The sequence below is a fragment of the Crotalus tigris genome, unplaced genomic scaffold, assembly GCF_016545835.1.
Source record: "Crotalus tigris isolate CLP2741 ecotype Arizona unplaced genomic scaffold, ASM1654583v1 scf7180000017666.379230911805:20528666, whole genome shotgun sequence".
Classification (NCBI taxonomy): domain Eukaryota; kingdom Metazoa; phylum Chordata; class Lepidosauria; order Squamata; family Viperidae; genus Crotalus; species Crotalus tigris.
In genome coordinates this window covers 1,185,979-1,206,586 of record NW_024096552.1, presented here as the reverse complement: position 1 = coordinate 1,206,586, position 20,608 = coordinate 1,185,979, and the positions used below count along the sequence as shown (strand labels likewise).

Sequence of the window (20,608 nt, the reverse complement as noted above, 5' to 3'; positions counted from 1 at the left end):
ACTTTGTCATCCAAAAGGTGGAGGAGGGAACTAGAAGTAAAGTATACTAGAAGTATACTGGACTTAATTCTTACTAATAAGGTGGTTGAGGGAGTTGGTTGTCGGAACCTTGGGGGAAAGTGACCACGTCATACTGGAATTCAATATAATGCAAACACAAACAATAGAAAATAATTCAACTAGTGTCTTAAATTTCAAAATAGCCGATTTTAACAAATTTGAAGAGAACCTAGAAAAGATTTTATGGATGAAAAATCCTAAAAAGGAAAAGAATTCAAGATGCAGGGGAAACTCTGAAAAAAGCTATCATAAAAGGCCAGTCCAGCACAATACCACTGAAAAAGAAAAACAAGAAAGTCAAGAAGAAACCAGCATGGCTGCATAAATGTCTCTCAGACAAACTGAAAGACAAAAAAGGTAAGTACAAAACATGGGAAGAGGAACACATAACTAAGGCTGATTATCAGCAGACAGACAGAACATGCAAAGACAAAGTCAGGAAAGCAAATGCTCAGAATGAACAAAGACTTGGAACAGAAATCAAGGACAATCAAAGAAGTTTCTTTCACTCCTAGTGGACAGTCACTTAAATATGAGCCAGCAGTGTGCTGCAGCTGCCAAAAAAGCCAACACAGTGCTGGGCTGCATTAACAGAGGGATAGAATCAAGATCACATGATTAATACAACTTTACAGTGCCTTGGTAAGGCCACACTTGGAATACTGCATCCAGTTTTGGTCACTACGATGTAAAAAAGATTCTGAGACTCTAGAAAGAGTGCAGAGAAGAGCAGCAAAGATGATTAGGGGACTGGAGGCTAAAACATATTAGGAACAGTTGCTGGAATTGGGTACGTCTAGTTTCACAAAGAGAAGGACGAGGGGGGAGATGATAGCAGTGTTCCAATATCTCAGGGGCTGCCACAAAGAAGAGGGAGTCAAGCCATTCTCCAAAGCGCTTGAGGGCAGGACAAGAAGCAATGGATGGAAACTAATCAAGGAGAGAAGCAACCTAGAACTAAGGAGAAACTTCCTGACAGTTAGAACAATTAACCAGTGGAACAACCTGCCTCCAGAAGTGGTGAATGCTCCAACACTGGAAGTTTTTAAGAAGAGACTGGACAGCCATTTGTCCCGAAATGGTATAGGGTTTCCTGCCTGAGCAGGGGGTTGGACTCGATGATCTCCAAAGTCCCTTCCAACTTTATTATTATTATTATTATTATTATTATTATTATTATTATTATTATTATTATTATTATTATTATTATTGATCATCGCACAGTCAGCCAGATGTTCAGACTGGATTTGGCATTTTGTCTACCTATCGAGTCCTTACCCAGGACCTGGGATAGGCAGATGTGGATGTTTGATGGTATTACAGATATCGTCGCAGGATGGAAGCAGTTCCTAATAAGGCCGCCTTTTGCAATTGACTAATAGCGAATTTGTCAATGCCAATGGTGTTCAAGTGGTGCTCCAGTTGTTTTGGGATTGCACCCAAGGAGCCTATGACTATTGGTACTACCCTTGCTTGCTTTTGCCACAGTCTTTCTATTTCTATTTGTAGGTCTTTGTATTTTGTTATCTTCTCCAGTTCTTTCTCTTCTATTCTGCTATCTCCAGGCACTGCCACGTCCACTATCCAGACTTTTTTGTCTTTCTTATCGACAATTGTTAAGTCTGGGGTGTTATGTTGCAGGTGCTTGTCTGTTTGAATTCTGAAGTCCCAGAGCAGTTTAATTTTATCATTTTCTATGACTTTCTCTATTTTATGATCCCACCAGTTTTTGCTTACAGGCAAATGATATTTTTTGCAGATCTTCCAATGCACCATTGTTGCTACTTTGTCATGCCGCTGCTTGTAATCAGTCTGTGCAATCTTCTTGCAACAGCTTACCAAGTGGTCCACTGTTTCTTCAGCTTCTTTGCATAGGCGGCACTTACTGTCTTTTGCTGTCTTCTCAATTTTGACTTTGTATGCATTTGTCCTTAAGGCTTGGTCTTGTGCAGCCAGAATTAGTCCCTCGGTCTCTTTCTTCAATTTTCCTGCTCTTAGCCATTGCCAGGTTTTATTATTATCTGCTTTCCCAGCTATTTTTTTCATGTATTGGCCATGTAGTGCTTTGTCTTCCCATGCCTCTATTCTGTTCTTCATTTGGTCTTTCTTGTAGGCCAGTTTGGTCTCTCCAGTAGTTAGTAAGCCTTCCTGATATACTAATTTCAGTGCATCTTCATCATTCTTCTTCAGATATTCTTCCAAAGCCATTTTTTCTTCTTCAACCATCTGATGTACTTGTAGCATTCCACGCCCACCTATTTGCCTTGGTAGATAAAGTCTATCAATGTCACTGCGTGGATGAAGGGCATGATTCATTGTCATTATTTTTCTGGTCTGCCTATCCATTGCTTTTAGTTCTGCTTGAGTCCAGTCCACTATTCCAGCTGTGTACCTAATGACTGGGATTGCCCAGGTGTTGATTGCCTTTATGGTATTTCCTCCATTGAGTTTGGACTTTAAGATCTTCTTCACTCTCTTGATGTATTCACCTCTAATCTTTTTCTTGACTTCAGTGTGCTTGATGTTGTCAGCTTGAAGGATACCCAAGTATTTGTAGTACTCTTCCTCATCCAGACTCTTAATGTTATTTTCGTGGGGCATCTTGATTCCTTCAGTTTTCACTATTTTTCCTTGTTTGATAGTAAGTGTGGCACATTTGTCCAAGCCAAACTCCATTACAATATCTTGGCTATATATACGGACAGTGTTGAGCAGCGATTCTATTTCAGATGATGTTTTTCCATACAGCTTCAGATCATCCATGTAAAGGAGGTGGGATAGTCTAGCAGATGTTTTTGATGTTTGATAGCCATGTCCTGAGTTATTCAGTATTGTTGACAGAGGAAACAGTGCAATAACAAATAGTAATGGTGATAATGAATCTCCTTGAAATATTCCTCTCTTGATATTAACCTCTCCCAGCTTCTCACCATTTATCTGCAACTGTGTCTTCCATTGTGCCATTGATCTTTGCACAAATTTTCTGATGTTTCTACTGACTCCTGTTATTTCTAGGCACTTTATTATCCAGTCATGTGGCAGAGAGTCAAATGCCTTTTTGTAGTCAATCCATGCCACATTCAGGTTGGTCTTCCTTCTCTTGCAGTTTTCCAAGATCATCTATTAGGAGTTGATCTTTTGTTCCTCTGCTATTGGGGCGGTTTCCATTCTGCTCATGTGGAAAGCGATTGTTTTCAACTAGATGCTGTTGTACTGCATCAGCTACCACACCAGTTAGTAAATTGAAAGTTGTTGGTAAGCAGGTAATTGGCCTGTAGTTACCTGGTGTTGCCCCTTTTGCTGGATTTTTCATTATTAGGTAGGTTTTCCCAGTTGTTAGCCACTTTTCAATTTCTCCTCCTTGTAGTCTATTGTTGAACTGTTTGGCAATGAGTGGGTGTATAACAGTTAGATGTTTCAACCAAAACCCATGCAGTTCATCTTCACCTGGTGCTGACCAATTTTTGATTTTCTTTGCTCTTTTTTCTACATTTTTGTTGTTATTACTAGTTCTTTCATTTCAACTTCTGTTTTATTTGCATCTACCTCTTTTAACCAAGCCGCATCCTTGTTGTATTTCTTTGGGTTATCCCATATCTGCTTCCAGAACTGCACTGTTTCTTTCTTGTCAGGTACTGACTGATTCCTTGCAGTTTCTCCATTGATGGATTGGTCGAAACGTTTCTGATTGGATTGAAATTGGAAGTTCTGCCTATAGTTTGCAATTCGAGCTTCATATCTACTGATTTTCCTGGCTATAGCTGTTATTTGTTGCTGTATTATTTCCAGTGCTTCCTTGATCTTCCTTGTTTCTAAGTGGTATTTCTTGATTAGGTATTCTTTGGTCTTCTTGTTCTTCAGCTTCTTTTCTTTCATCTGTTCTAGCTTGCTTGCATTGATCTTAACTTGCTGATCTTATTTTCTAGTCTAACCTTCCATTTTTCTGGTGCACTGTTTGTTTGTTTTTCTTCTTTGTTGATTTTGCATCCCAGGTATTCTGTTATAACTGCAGCTGGGCTGTACATTAGTTGGTTTGTTTCTTGCAGTGAATTGGTGCTTATACTTGATATTGCAATATTTGCATCTTTTAATGCTTGTGCTAGCTGTTTCTTTGGAACAAGATTCAATGCAGGTAGCCTTATTCTGTTGTTTTTGTGCTGTTCTAGATGCTCAGTTATTCTTTGTTTCAATTCTTTTATTTCTTTAGTTAGAGGGTTTTGTTCTTCCTGAGGAAGAGGTGCCTGGTTTCCAAATGAGAACAGTTGTATATCTCTGCTGGATTCCTTCACTGCCAATTCTCCCTGGTTTGCCTCTACATTCTGAATTACTTCTGGTAAGGCTTTGATTTCTTTGCCCTGGGTAAACCTTTGCAGTTCGTCCAATTCTGTTTCTGTGAATACTTTATTTCGTGTTATAAATTGGCGTTGATCTGCTAGTCTCTGTTCTGTTATTTCTGATTCTGGATGTTGTTCTTTCCAGAACTAGTGCATTCGTTTTAGATATCCTCTTCTTGTTGGACTTGATCTGTAGTAACAGATCATTATTTCTTTGTTTTCCATCACTGTGTATCTGCGACGGGTAAACACCTTTTATTCCAGTAGTTCTGCAGCTGCTGGCCCTGGTTGCTCAGCCAACAGTCCTGAGTCCTGTAACCCATTTTTCACCAGATATCCAGGAACTCCAATATCTAGTGCGGACCTTGTTAACCCGGGCGACGTCCGAGCCGGTATGGCATTCTGCAATTTACATCTCACCATATTTTTTATGGGAGAGACACTCTTTGTCTGACTCCTGATGAGACCTGTCCAGTATGGTTGAACCTCTGGCATAGCTCTCATCTCCCTCAGAGTACACAAGCCCCACAACCAGGTCAAGGTAGTGCCTCACTGGGGGCGTCAAGGTAGTGCCTCACTGGGGGTATTATTATTATCATCATCATCATCATCATCATCATCATCATCATCATCATCATACTAATAACAAGAAAAAAGTCAAGGAAATTTGATTCTTTCTCTCTTTAGTAGGTCCACTAAAGAGAGAAGATAGCAAGGAAGTAATAGGCAACAGAGAGAAAGCAGAGCGGCTTAACTCATTCTTTGCATCAGTCTTCATGCAAAAAGAAATTGTAGCACAACATACTAAAAAAAAAAACTACTGCAAAAGATAAACTAGAAACAAAAATTAAAATAAGCAAGAAAATGGTAAGACAAAACCTATCTGACCTTGACGAATATAAATCATCAATCCCGACAGATTACATCCCAGAGTTCTGAAGGAGCTGGCAGATGTTATTTCAGAACCATTGCACCACATCTTTCAAAAAACCTGGAGCACCAAGGAAGTACCTGAGGATTGGAAAAGGGCTGATGTGGTTCCCATCTTCAAGAAAGGGGAAAAAAACAGACCCAGGAAACTACAGATCAATCAGTTTAACATCAATACCTGGGAAGATCCTGGAAAAGATAATCCAAAAACAGATCTTTGAACAACTAGAAGCAAACAAAGTTATAACTGGTAACCAGCACAGGTTTGTCAAAAACAGATCATGCCAAACCAATCTTATTTCATTCTTTGATAAAGTGACCAAATTAGTAAACCAGCAAAATGCTGTGGACATAGTATACTTAGATTTCAGTAAGGCATTTGACTAAATAGACTACAATCTACTGCTTTGTAAGCTAAAAAAAAAAAAAAAAAAGGTGGAATAGACAACATCACCACCAGATGGATTTGTAGCTGGCTGACTGTATTCAACGAGTAGTCCTCAATGGTACTACATCCACCTGGAGAGAAGTAAGCAATGGGGTACCACAAAGCTCTGTCTTAGGCCCAATACTATTCAATATCTTCATTAATGAAGATATTGAATAGATAACGAATAGAAGGGGAACTCATCAAATTTGCAGATGACACTAAACTGGCAGGAATAGCCAACACCCCAGAAGACAAACTCGGGATCTAAAAAGATCTTGACAAACTTGAACAATGGGCCCTATCCACGAAAATGAGTTTCAATATGGAGAAAAGCAAAGTTTTACATTTAGGCAGAAAAAAACAAAGTTTTAAGTACAGATTAGGGGAGACCTGGCTCAAAAACAGTAACTGTGAGAGGGACCTTGGAGTCCTAGTGGACGATCACTTGGCTATGAGCCAGCAGTGTGCAGCAGCAGCAGCCAAAAAAGCAAATACAATCCTGGATTATATAAACAGAGGCATAGAATCAAGATCATGTGAAGTATTAGTACTGCTTTATAAAACCTTAATGAGACCACACTTGGAATACTGCAACCAATTTTGGTCACCATACTATAAAAAAGATGTTGAGACTTTGGAAAAAATGCAGAGAAGAGTAATTAAGGTGATCAAAGGCCTGGAGACTAAAACATATGAAGAATGGCTGCAGGACTTGGGTTCAGCTAGTGTAAAGAAAAGAAGAAATAGGGGTGATACCAATATTCCAATATTTCAGAGGCTGCCACAAACAACAGGGTATCAAATTATTCTCCAAAGCACCAGAGGGCAGGACACGAAACAATGGTTGGAAGTTGATCAAAGAGAGAAGCAACCTGAATTAAGGAGAAACTTCCTAACAATGAGGACAATTAACCAGTGGAACAGCTTGCTCTTAGATGTTATGGGCACTCCATCACTGGAAGTTTTTAAGAAGAGACTGGACAGCTACTTGTCTGAGATGGTATAGGTTCTCCTGCTTGAGCAGGGGGCTGGACTAGAAGACTTCCAAGGTCCCTTCCAGATTCTACTCTACACTATTTCACTGCTCAGTAGGAGGTGAGAATTGAAGGGATCTCCCCAGACTCCCTAGTGTAATTGAAACAATCACCACCAGGTTGTGATATAGTGGCACAGAGAGAAGTTTATTTGTTAGTTGGATTAGTAAAATCTAAATTTGTCTGACTGGTTTAATATAATTATAAAATAGAAGAAACATTAACAGCATTTCTGCCATTAGAGTGAGACAAATTAAATATCCCAAATATATTACAAAGATATATTGATATAAAAGTGCTGAATTTAAAAATAGAGGATGCTGACCAATTGTGGTGGCCTCCAGTTTTCTCCATAATTTATCCCTGGGAATGAGTTCAAAGTTCTACATAGAAATCTTCAAGGATACATTTAACTTTTGTAAGATAATCCAGCTATTCTGCCTGGTACTCCATTATTTCCTATTTAATCCAAATTTGTCAGTTTTTTGAATAAATATCTTACTAGGCAATGGCTAGCTTACTTATAAATAGAGACCAAAAGCTAGAGTCATCTTTAATCCTATAGATGATTCTGCCTTTGTGGATCAATAAAGCTGTTCTTTTAAACAATTCAGTCAATAAATGGTCCCTTCTCTGGCTTCCCTACTATGCAAACAAATTTGCTATGTCAGAAAGACTAAAAGGCAGTTAAAGTAGAATCTAGTTTAACATCAATCAACTTGCCTCCTGGAGTTGTGGATGCTCCATCACTGGAGGTCTTCAAGAAAAGAGGTATTTGTTAGGATGGAATAAGAATTCCTGCTTTGGGACTAGAAGTCCTCCAAGGTCCTTTTCAACCACATGATTCTATAATTCAAAATAGGCTTGGAAGTTATTTAAAGAAATAGGTTTATCAAAGCAAAACAGCATGGAAATATAAAGTATCTACAGAAATATGCAGAGCAAACCCATAAGATCTGAAATATAATTAAACTGATTTTGCCATTGTCTTTTTATTAAAAAAATGAACATTTTGTAATGAAGCTTACCTTCCTCCCATTTACCATTACTTTGAAGTCACCCCTGAAACCTCAAACCTGTAGAGGAGCAGGACTTCACTGAGTGATCTAAAAAGTTTATCAGAAAAAAGTGTTCCTAAATATAAATTGAGGTTATGAGGAATTAGTCAATTTTTAAAAGCATTTGATAGGAATTTTAACATTTGATATAGAAGAAATGCTAAGTGTTTAAACACATACCAGTTTTTTGAATATATGGAAGATGGCATTGCTAGTTTATTGCTGCTAGAGGTAACAACTAAGAAATATTTAGTGTCCTTTTATTGCCTTTTTGTGGTTCTTCTTTATATTTTCAGATAATATCAAATAATGGTTTAACACTTTTCTTTAATTATTGCAACTCTTTCTCCAGGAACCAAGACACCTGCAATTGCTAGCTGATCTTGAAGACAGCAATATCTTTTCATTAATAGCATGCAAAAAAATGTACAATGCACCAACCGACTATGGCTTTTGTATAAAGGTAATGGCTTTGAATATTACAAGATTTGTGGTTCATGGTATTAAATTTTACAGATTTTTATATTACTTTTAAAATTATTGTGATTTCAATTTTATGCTAAATTCTATCCTAGATAAAGAAAAATTATTCAAAATTGACTCTTCTCAAATGGTATGGCAGGCAGTTATTAGCTACCAAACTGACATAATATTAATGGAGAGCATAGAGCAACTCATTTCACAGTTTTACCAAAGCAGTAAATTCATTAGATGCCTTCCATTAACTATTGTACTTTCAGATTTTGCCTGGATTTTTTCAAAAAGGAGATAAAGTTTATATATCTATTCAGACATTTCTCAGTTTATATGAACACTCTGAAATATTCTACAATATAACAAATGCTTAGGATTTGTATATTACACCTAAACTATAAATTAATTTCATAGATGAAAGACAGAATTAATATTTTGTTGTTTGTTCTGTAGCCCAACAGAGTAAGGAATGAAACTAAAGAATTAAGATTATTGTGTGCTGAGGATGAACAAAGCAGAACATGTTGGATGACTGCCTTTAGACTGCTCAAGGTACTTGTTAATCATGGGGTAGTTCATATTTCTGGTAGCCTATGTATGCGATTTGAGGTCCTGCATTCATCTTTCATATGGACTCAGGCACAGTTAAGAAACCATTTTATTTATTTGTTTTCAGGAAACACAGTACTTCAAGAGATAAATAGATATCCACATATAGAAAATAGAGTGTAGGTATAATAATGAAGCAGAGTGTCAGAATCCAATTATATTTCATCTTTAATTATCAAATATAGAAACTCCCAATTCTGCCTTCTCTGGATTCTGCCATAAGAGGGAGAGAAGGGGGAGAACAAAGGGGCTTTATGGCCCTCACTTCCTTCAGTATACTTCTAAGGAGCTGAATGCTGAATGTTTGTTTATTGTAACCTCAAAGCGTTAGCACCAAAGAACCTTACCATAACAAAGAAGGTTATTTGCCTTTCATGTAGTTTATCTGAAGTCTCCATCCAGACGGAAGAAAGAAAAAACGGGGTGGAATTGTGATACCTGAAACTATCACTGGAAGGGGGGTTGATTGGGTGGGACTACTGGGGAACCCCTTAAAACCTTGAATGGGAGGGCTTGGACCCCAAGTCCTGTCTAGCACGCTTGCAACCACTTCTTTTTAATAAAGGATTCCTGTTGGAAGAATTATTCCAAGAGTTCTGTCTTCTTAAGATGCAAAGTGGGGTGGGTCCTTACATTAGACAGGACTTGCAAAATTAATCCACCTGGAAGGGAGACCCTTGCCGGGGGATTTTGCAAAAAATTTACCATGTCAGACAATGGAGCAAGAGAGGGGGAAAACTCCCTGGAAAGAGAGCCACTGACCCAGTTGGAACCTTGCCAGATGTTGGGAGCCGAGAGGTCAGATTCCTCAGGGGAAGAAGTGGTGGAGACACGGGACCACAAGCCTCGCTGGTGAATGGGCGTTGGAAAGAAAAGTGAGTGGGGAAAGGAATCAAGAAAGGTGACCCTGAGATGGGGGACCAAGCAACCAGAATGGAAGCAGGAGATGGAGAAATCCCTGCACGCAAGTGAAGAGGGAGGAAGCTGGGCACCGTACTCAGACTGGATCCTAGAGAAAGCTATGACCTGATGAAGAGAACTCTCAGCTCCCTAGGAGAGGAGAATCCTGAGCCCTACGGCCGCCCCAGCTCCTGGAGCCGCAAAGGGAGAGACACCGAGGGGGACGTGGAACCTGCAACCCCGGGGACATCTACTGATCCAGTAGCCCCCACCCCCTACCGGACCACAGATGGCAATCTGGACGGAAGACACTACCACCAACAACGGAGGCACCGATCCATTCCAAGACGTCCACCGTTGGAGGTGAAATTCAAAGGGGAGCCAACACGCTTGGGGTTTTTCCTAACCCAAGTCCTCAGCTACATGGAGGAATACGGGCAGCGACAAAGCCTGCATCCGGATCGTGCAATCTGCCCTGGATGGACCGGCTGCAGATTGGGTGGTGAACTTGCATGACTCCAATGCCCCAGAACTCAGTAACTTCAACCGTTTCATGTCCTCTTTGAGAAGATGATTTGAAGACCCCCTGGCTGATCGCAAAGCCCGTGAAAGGATAAAAACGATGAGGCAAGGCAAACGCCCGGTGGCTGAATATACACAAGAATTCCGGGCCATTGCCAGCAAACTGAATTGGCCAGAAGACATCCTCCTTAGCCATCTCAAAGATGGACTAAACTATGATCTATATGATGCTTGCCTGCCCCGAGGGGACCCACATCGACTTGAGGAATGGTACGTCTTGGCAGAGGAAGCAGAGATCAACATATTGAAGAGGCACCGCCGAGGAAAACAATGGAGCCGCCCCCCGCCTGAGCTGACGCACGAACCGGTGAAATCATTGGCTACAGCCAAGAAGCAAATGGGGTGTTTCAAGTGCGGAAGAGAAGGGCATCGAGCTGTAGAATGCCGCTCAAAGGCCCCCTAGCACAACCCAGACAGATCCCCAATCAACAAATCTGGAAAGTCTTCAGCTAAGCCAAAAGAAACGGCCATGAGAATGACGGAAATTGCAGAACCCCCCACCTCTGCTCACCAAGGGGAAAGAACTCCAGCCTACACCATAGGGCCGGTGGATGCCTCAGATGACAGCTCGGAGGGCGAACCCCTGGTAAGTGGATGCATCACACCCATCTTCAAAACAGTGACTATATTAATCTCCCCCATGCCCGAAGCTGTGAAGGTGAAAGCCTTAATAGACTCTGGCTGCACCCGCTGCCTCATTAGCCCAACACTAGTGGGGAATCTGGGCATCCCATCCAGGAGACTGGAACAACCAATCTCATTTGGCCAGCTAGATGGATCCATAGCAGGGGGGGTGCCAGCTACCCTAGCCACTCTACCAATACACCTCTCCCTGGGCAACATGAAGAGGACATAACGTTTGTGGTGACCCCAGGTATGGAATGCCCAATGATTCTAGGGATGGAATGGTTGAAAAAATGGAACCCCTGGGTAAATTGGAGGACAACAGAAATCAAATTCCCGAAGGGGGACCCTATGGACTTAAAACCCCAAGGGAGGCTACCAGAATCAAGAATAGAAAAAGCATCCATAGGAGAGGAAAAAGGATTAACAGAAATACCAGAAGAATATAGAGACCTTGCTGAAGTCTTCAGTGAGGAAAGGGCGAATGAGCTCCCCCCCACTGACCCACAGACTGTACCATTGAATTCAAGCCTGCGGCAAAACTCCCGAAGCCCAGATTATACTCCATGAGCCCAAAGGAGAAGGAGGAAATGGAAAGCTTTATTAAAAAAAAACCTAGAGAGAGGTTTCATTGAGCCAGCCAAGCCTAAAGTGGCTGCCCCGGTCCTTTTTAGAGAGAAGAAGGATGGCTCTTTATGCTTATGCGTGGATTATAGGGCCCTGAATACAAGCAGTGAAAGCAACCTATACCCTCTGCCCCTCATGAAAGACATGCTGTCACACCTATCGAAAGGGAAATTTTTTTCTAAACTAGACCTAACGGAAGCTTACTATCGCGTGAGAATTAAGGAAGGGGACGAATGGAAGACTGCATTTAACTGCCCCATGGGGTGTTATCAATTCAAAGTCTTGCCATTTGGATTACAAGGGGGGCCTGCAGTCTTTATGCAATTAATCAATGACGTTCTAAGGGAGCACCTGTTTAAGGGGGTCCTTGTTTACTTGGACGACATTCTTATCTTTACTTAAACAAAAGAGGAACACGTCAACCTTGTCAGAGCGGTTTTAAAGAAGCTGCGAGCCGCCCACCTATATGCCAAACTCTCAAAATGCGAATTCCACCAGGAAAGGATAGACTACCTAGGTTATCGCATATCCCCCCCAGGGCATTGAAATGGACCCAGAGAAAGTCAAAGCAGTATTAAATTGGGCACCACCCCGCACAAGAAAGCAACTACAAAGCTTCCTGGGTTTTGCAAACTTTTACTGCCAATTCATCCCCTCATTTGCCCAGATAGCCTTGCCCCTCACTAACTTGCTAAAAACGAAGGGAACATCCTCAGTAAAACCTAGCCAGCCACTAACATGGACAATGGAGTGCCAAGCAGCGTTTGAGAGACTAAAGAGACTTTTTTCTGCCGAACCAGTACTAAGGCACCCAGCCATGGACAAGCCCTTCGTAATACAGGCAGATGCGAGTGATGTGGCAGTGGGGGCTGTTCTATTACAAGAAAACAATGAAGGAGTATTGCAACCCTGTGCATATACATCCAAGAAACTCACGGAAACAGAACAGTGCTGGCCTGTATGGGAGAAGGAGGCTTATGGGATACGTTGGGCATTACTCACGTGGTGACAGTTCCTGGAAGGCAACAAAATCCCCTTCCAGGTGTGGACTGATCACAAAAATTTGGAAGCCCTGAAAACGTCCAGGAAACTCAATCCCAAACAAGCCCGCTGGTCCCAGCATTTTCACCAGTTCCAATTTAAGCTCAAGCATTTACCAGGAAGAAAGAACTTCCTGGCAGATGCACTATCTCGCATGCCCCAATATAACAGCGCACGAACCACAGAGTCTAGACCAATAATGGCAGAGTACAACTGGCAGCACCAGTAACCACAAGAACCCAAGCCAAATTAAAACCACAACTGGACAGCCAAACTGGAATTGAATTCAGAAGAAGTTTGGAAACAGATGAATGGTTCCAGAAAAACAAAAATGTGTGCACAATGAAAGACGGGTTGCCTTGGGTAGGGGAAAAATTATATATACCAACAACTCAAAGAGTCACTTTCATGCAGCTTTGCCATGACACAAAATCAGCAGGGCATTTTGGATTTGTAAAAACTTTACATTTAATTAAACGACAATTTTGGTGGCCATCCATGAAAAGGGACATAGAAAGTTATGTAGCCAGTTGTCCAAAATGTGCCACGGCAAAGAGGTTGCAAAGGAAATTGCCAGGACTATTGCAAACAGTGGCAAGTCCCTCAGCCCCCTGAAGGGAAATAGCCATGGATTTTATAGTGGAATTGCCAGAAAGCAATGGGAATACTGTGGTCTGGACGGTCACGGACTTGTTTTCCAAACAGGTGCACTTTATCCCTTGCTAAAAGATTCCCACTGCAAAAGCCTTAGCAAAACTTTTCATCCAGCACATTTACAGATTGCATGGGGCACCCCAACGCATCATCTCTGACGGGGGTGCAATTTACGTCTGCATTTTGGAAGGAATTTTTGTCCCTCTTAGGAACCACTCAGGGACTGACATCTAGCCACCACCCACAAGGAAATGGAGCGGCTGAAAAAATGAACTCTGTACTTAAGCAATATTTAAGATGTTTTCTTAGTTTCCAGCAAACCGAGTGGGCAGACTTACTCCCTTTTGCAGAAGTTGCCTACAATAATGCAGTCCACTCCAGCACAGGTTACACTCCTTTTCAAGTAGCCACCGGTCAAAGTTTCAACCACATGCCAGAGTTAACCCCAAATGAACCAACGATCCCTTCACTGAAAGAATGGATGAAAAAATTACAAAACACCTGGCCAATAGTTAGAAAAGCACTAGATGAAGCTAGGCAGGCATACAAAGCACAAGCCGATAAAAAAAGGGTTGAGCCTACACCATTCATTATAGGAGAAATGGTGTACTTATCTACAAAATACCTAAAGTCCCTACAGCCCTGTAAAAAACTTGGACCAAAATATATAGGGCCTTTTCCAATTAAAGAATCATAAACCCAGTAACAGTAGAATTAGAATTACCCAAAAATCTCAGGCAAATACACCCAATTTTTCATTGCAGCTTGCTGAAAAGAGAGCATCAGTCATCATTACGGCCAAAAATCCCCCCACCACCACCACCTCCAATCATGGTGGAGGGCGAACAACACTTCGAAATAAAGGAAATCCTTGACTCTAGGAGATATCATGGAGCAACTCAGTACCTAGTTGCCTGGAAACACCTCCCTCCCTCACAAAACGAGTGGGTCCATAAACGTCATGTCAGAGCCCCGAAGCTATTGAAGAAGTTTCACACAGAGTATCCTAACAAGCCTGACTAAATTTTATACTTGTTTTGTTTTCTTTCAGGTAGATCTCTCTTATTTTTAAGAGGGGCCCGATGTCAGAATCCAATTATATTTCATCTTTAATTATCAAATATAGAAACTCCCAATTCTGCCTTCACTGGATTCTGCCATAAGAGGGAGAGAAGGGGGAGAACAAAGGGGCTTTACGGCCCTCACTTCCTTCAGTATACTTCTAAGGAGCTGAATGCTGAATGTGTGTTTATTGTAACCTCAAAGCGTTAGCACCAAAGAACCTTACCATAACAAAGAAGGGTATTTGCCTTTCATGTAGTTATCTGAAGTCTCCATCCAGACGGAAGAAAGAAAAAAGGGGGTGGAATTGTGATACTTGAAACTATCACTGAAAGGGGGGTTGATTGGGTGGGACTACTGGGGGACCCCTTAAAACCTTGAATGGGAGGGCTTGGACCCCAAGTCCTGTCTAGCACGCCTGCAACCACTTCTTCTTAATAAAGGATTCCTGTTGGAAGAATTATTCCAAGAGTTCTGTCTTCTTAAGATGCAAAGTGAGAGATAGGATTTGACAAGAATTAGAAGGAACAAAGTTAACCTTGGAACCATTTTAAAACCAAGTTCTAGAAAACACAACTTATACCAGTGATGGTGAACCTTTTAGAGATCGAGTGCCCAAACTGCAACCCAAAACCCACTTACGTATCGTTGGGTGCTGGGTGGACATGGCCCATTGGTTGGATGTGACCATTGGGTGGGCGCGGCTGCAGTGGTAATGGCAGACTGGGTGGGACTAAAAAGTTCAATCAATCAATTCCAATTTTGTGAGATCTTTTTTCCCCGCGAGAAGTTGAAATTGATTGATTGAATCTTTTTTTTTTTTGCAAATGCCGGCGGAGGCCTAAAGCAAAAAGTTTTTATAAAACTAAAAAATGAAGGCCTAGAACTGGGGTGATGGCACGCATGCCCACAGAGAGGGCTTTGCTTGCTACCTGTGGCACATGTGCCACATGTTCACCACCACGGACTTATGCACTGCAGGGCTGGTTAATAAAGAAAAGGAAAAGAACAATGAATGTTTGAATGAAAGAGTGGAGAGATTTACTGTCATGTAAACCCTTCTAACCCAATGAATGAATTAACAATAAGGGAATGTAATTTCCTTATTGTTAATTATCCCAGCATCCAATTTTGTCAGTTTTAAACTGGAATGCACATTCCAGTTCGTTGTTTTCCCACTTAACAAGTACTTCACTTAGCAATAGAGTTGCAGGCTCCAGTTGTAGTCATTAAACAAGGATTATCTGTATTGCTCTGGATTGGGAAAATAATAAAAACAATAGCCATATCTTGAGAATGGTATGAAAAAATAACAGAATTGATCTTCTAGTCCAACCCCCTGATCAAGCAGGAAATCCTATACCTTTCCTGACAAATGGTTCTCCAGTCTCTTCTTAAAAGCCTCCACTGACAGAGCACCCACAACTTCTCAAGTTCAACTGATTGAATGATTGATTGATTTAATTCTGAGACTGCAAACCTTTATAACACAAGACAAGAGCTAAAAACAAAAGAGAATAATTGAGGAAACTCAAGCACTGGGGTCTAATTGAAGGGAGCCCTCTTTAGGTTGTTGGTTATTATGTTTGGTTGCCATGTTATATTTTAGATATTGAGTATATTTTTTTTAAAACTACATACTTGTTTTTGTTTGTTTGTAGTTATTTATTTTGTTGTATGCCACATTGAGCTTCTATGTATTCAATGGTAAAATATTGCAGATTTCAGCATGAATGCTCTACTCTGCTACTTCTATAGAAATAGAGGAGTTATTCTTTTGCTGCAGTTGCCTTCCTCAGAAGAAATTCAAAACTGAACAGAATTCCTAAGTTGAAGTCTGTGATTTAAGCCAAGCCATAAAAAAAAAAAACATGATCACAATCTGAACAAATAAACAAATGATTTTTTTTTCTCTCCATTTTTCAGTATGGGATGTTGCTATACCAAAATTATAGAATTCCACAACAGAGAAACAATCTGCTTCCTCACTTTGCCACTCCTGTGGTAAGTTAATTTAAGTACAGAGATTATTTGTCTAATATACAAGCAGGAGTTCAAGTGCCTTTTTCTCATTGAATGATAGAAACTAGTTTTAACTATCCAGTCCTGACATTCCCTCCACCATTTTTTTCTCAGCTTTAGCAATTTTAAGTATGTGTGGACTTCAGAATGTGTAGATTTCAATTCCCAGTATTCCTCAGCCAGCATGAAATTGAAATTCACTCATTGTAACCTTGCCAAGATTGAAAAACACTTATAGAATCAGAATGATAATCCTGTTACATCATAAGGAAACCAAAGAAGTAAAAAAAGAATATCACAAATCAGTAAAATTAAATAATATGTAAAGTGCACTAAAGAATGGGATTACAGTGCAAATACAATTTGCCTAACTACTTCTAACTTATATACCCAAGAAATGAGATCACTAGATGTTCTACTCTGCTATTTATCTCTGAATGTTATTGTCTGTCTTTTCAGGGAGTGATTAGAACAGAGTTTCACTTCAGTGTTCTTGGCTTGGAAATTTTGGGAGTTGAAGTCCGTATAACTAAGTCCTGAGGTTGAGAAATACTATTCTATTCTTTGTCTTGTGGAATTTATTTTAATTAAGTTGGAGAACTGTTCTGAATTACAGGGTCCCAACATACTCCACCATGATATGCTGTTTGGGTCATTGAGAACCAGTTTCCCTACCCATGGTTTAATGTCTGCTTGATTTATTTAATCAAATTTTCCTTTGATTGAGTGATAGCAGTCATATCATCAGTTATTATATATATTCTGCCCAGGTGTTATTTTTCTAGGATTTCAGTTTTTATTTTATTTTTATTTTAATGATGCTTTAAAAAAATCTTTCAGAGAAGTGTTTCTGAAAATTCCTTAGTAGCAATGGATTTTTCTGGACAAATAGGAAGAGTGATTGAAAATCCAGAAGAAGCACAGTGTGCAGCCTTGGAAGAAGGCCATGCATGGAGGGTAAGATGTTGCATTCTGCTTTGTCGATTGGTAAACCTTTATAAACATATATGTGAAACAATCACAGGTTATTTTTTTAATTTTTATTTTAGACCAACAAAACAAAACACAACAAAACATTACACACAAATATATATCCTTTTTTGTTGACAGCAATTTGTAACAGTACTCTTCTATTCTTTACATTTCCCCCCTCATTCTTCTTTGAAATATTTGTCCTTATTGCCCCATTGTTTCTTATTTACGTTTTCCTTCTTTCATATTCTACTACTTATTAGGAATCCAACATTATTCATTGTAGTAACTCTCGTATTTTTTATAAGACTCGACCGGAATTCCATCTAGGCCTGGTGATCATACAAATATTCTCATAGTCCAAATCCACTAGCTTCTTATATACCTTATTTTTTAAAAAAAGATTCACGTTAATTATTATTTAGTGCATATACTGTTTTTACTCTAATACTATTTCCAGCATTAAAATTCACCCCTTTTCATCCAAGTATATTGATTTTATTTTATTTTTTCTTTGACATATATAATAATTCCTCCTTTATTGTTTTATGCTAATATTGTATATAATGTTTCTAAATTTTACTTTCTCTAGTAATTTTCTATAATCCTATTTTATGTAAACTTCCTAAAGATACATCACATCTACATCCAATGTCCTTAAATTGTTAAACGTCTAAACTCTTTTTCTTGATATATTTAATCCATTAATATTTATAGAAAAGAGCTTAATTACGTCTCCCATTTTTAACTTGATCTATTTTTTTGTTTTTATTTTGTTTTATGCTTCTTGTCTCTATAAGTCTTCCTTTTGCTTCTCTTTCTAACCTTTCTCTTTCTTGTAACTTTTGTATTTCTCGCTCTCGATCAACTTCCTCTAATACAGTGGTTCTCAACCTTTTTAATGCCGCGACCCCCAACCGGTCGTAAGTCGAGGACTACTCAACCGATTGTAAGTCGAGGACTACTCAACTGGTACAGCACCGTTTGCAGAATGGGACTTTTGGCAAGCTCAGCAGGGCAGAGACAGCCTGGACAATTCCTATTGGCTTTTGAAAGCCAATAGAATTAGACTCTATTCAAGAGAGTCTATTCTATTGGCTTTCAAAAGCCAATAGAATAAAAGGAAGTAGCACAGCTAAGGAAAAGGGGGAAAAATGGCGGACTGTGTTGTTTGGTGACCCCCGTGAAATGGTCGTTTGACCCCAAATGGGATCTCGACCCACAGGTTGAGAAACACTGCTCTAATAGATCTTCATCATAACTTTTACTCTCCAGCTCTTCCCTACTTTCTTGTTCTTCTCCTTGTGAAAAGTAACTCTCATAAAACTCCTGTGCTTTCTCAAGTGTATCTATCTTGTATTTTTTTTCCTGCCAAGTTAAAAGTATGCCTTCAGGTATTAACCAACGAAACATGACTTTATATTTAATTAATTGAGTCGTTAAAAATTGGTATTCTCGTCTCTAATTTCGTATACTACATGGTATTTGTTTTAATACAATTATTTCTTTACCCTTATATATTATTGGTTCGTCTCTTGTTTTTTTATATATTTCATCCTTTATTGATCTTCTAGTAAACCTTATATGGACCTCTCTCGCCAATCTATGCCTTCGTGCATAATTTGTGTATACTCTCTATGTTTCATCTATGTCTCTTTTTACTTCCAGTTTTTCTTTGCCTAAAATCTCCGCCAACATCTCTGCCATCTTTTCTCCCAAATCTTCCTCCTTTTCCTCTACAATATTTTGAAATCTTAGAAAGAATGAAGCTTTGTTCATTTCCAGAAAAGCAATAGATTCAGTCAACTCCCTATTTGCCTACTCACATTTCTGTATCATCCCTTCTATTTTACTATCAACAAGCTCCATTTTTGTTTCGACTTTTTGAATTCTTTGTTCATTTTCCATCATTGTTTGTTGTATATTACCTATCTTTTTTTTTATTATTATTAAAAGTTTTATAAATTTTACAAAAGAAAAAGAAAAAAAACAAAACAATACAAAGACAAAAAACATATACAAAGAAAAAAAACTAAACATTACACAACAAACCCTCCCTTCCCCAACCTCCCCCAAACACCCCCCCTTCTCCCCCCCCCGAGCTTCCCAGAGCAGAATATAGGCTTAATTAAAAAACAATCAAAAAATTATACTTTAAAATATATATGTATATATATATAAAAATAAAAATTAAGAAAAGGCTATATAATATTTTTTAATATCCATTTTAAACTGTATAAATTTTATCCACTTATCCCAAACAGCAAGAAATTTCTCTTGCGTTTGTTGCTTTAAGAAAGCCGAAATCTTTGCCATTTCCGCCAAATAAGACACTTTAAGAAACCATTCCTGCAATGTAGGCAAAGATTCCTTCTTCCAATATTGTCCAACTAACAGCCTCGCGGCTGTAATCAAATTTAACATCAATATAACCTCCTTTGTATCACAATCAGTAACTATACCCAACCGAAATAATTGCGGAGTAAATTTTACCCTCCTTTTAAAAATTCTCTGGATATTCCACCATATCTTAATCCAAAATGCTTTTATCTCTCTACACGACCACCAAATATGATAATAAGTAGCATCCATACACCCACATCTCCAACATTTAGGTTGTAGATCAGGGTACATAAAAGACATTTTTTGTGGATCAAGGTGCCATCTATAAAACATTTTATAGAAATTCTCCCTTAAATTCTGTGCTTGTGTAAATTTGACATTTCTCACCCAAATAGTTTCCCAGGTGTCCAATGGAACTGGCTCACCAAAATTCTGCGCCCATCTAATCATACAATCTTTAATCAGTTCCGTTTCGGAGTCCAATTCAACTAAAACCCTATAAATTCTCTTAATGTGGGCTTGTCTTTGATCCTTCACTTGCTTAATGAAATTTTCATCTTCTCTAAGAAGGCCCACCTTGCAATCCACCTTCCATCTATCTGCTAATTGCCTATATTGGAACCAAGAGTAAATAATATTTTCTTGTGCTAACTCTTCACGTGATTTTAACTGCCAGTTTTGTCCATCCCACCTAAGTAAATATCTATAAGACACCATGTCCATTTTAGCACCTCTTTTTATTCCTTCTATCGCATGCCAAGGTATAGCCCATAACGGTACTTTAAAATCACTTTTATAATATTTTCTCCAAGTCCTAAGTAAAGAAATTCTTAAAATATGAGATTTAAAAAC

General features: G+C 39.3%; 1 protein-coding gene across 6 annotated transcripts in view; it reads left to right on the top strand.

Moving 5' to 3' along the window:
• GRB10 (growth factor receptor bound protein 10) overlaps positions 1–20,608 on the top strand; it is a 359,795-nt gene that overhangs the window by 301,218 nt on the left and 37,969 nt on the right. For 5 of the 6 annotated variants that reach the window (XM_039336399.1, XM_039336398.1, XM_039336397.1 and 2 more), the window contains 4 exons: positions 8,199–8,309; positions 8,774–8,872; positions 16,346–16,423; positions 17,282–17,398. In XM_039336399.1, coding sequence (XP_039192333.1) covers positions 8,199–8,309; positions 8,774–8,872; positions 16,346–16,423; positions 17,282–17,398 — 405 coding nt within the window. The remainder of the gene's footprint in view (positions 1–8,198; positions 8,310–8,773; positions 8,873–16,345; positions 16,424–17,281; positions 17,399–20,608) is intronic. The other variant, XM_039336400.1, reaches the window with a different exon arrangement.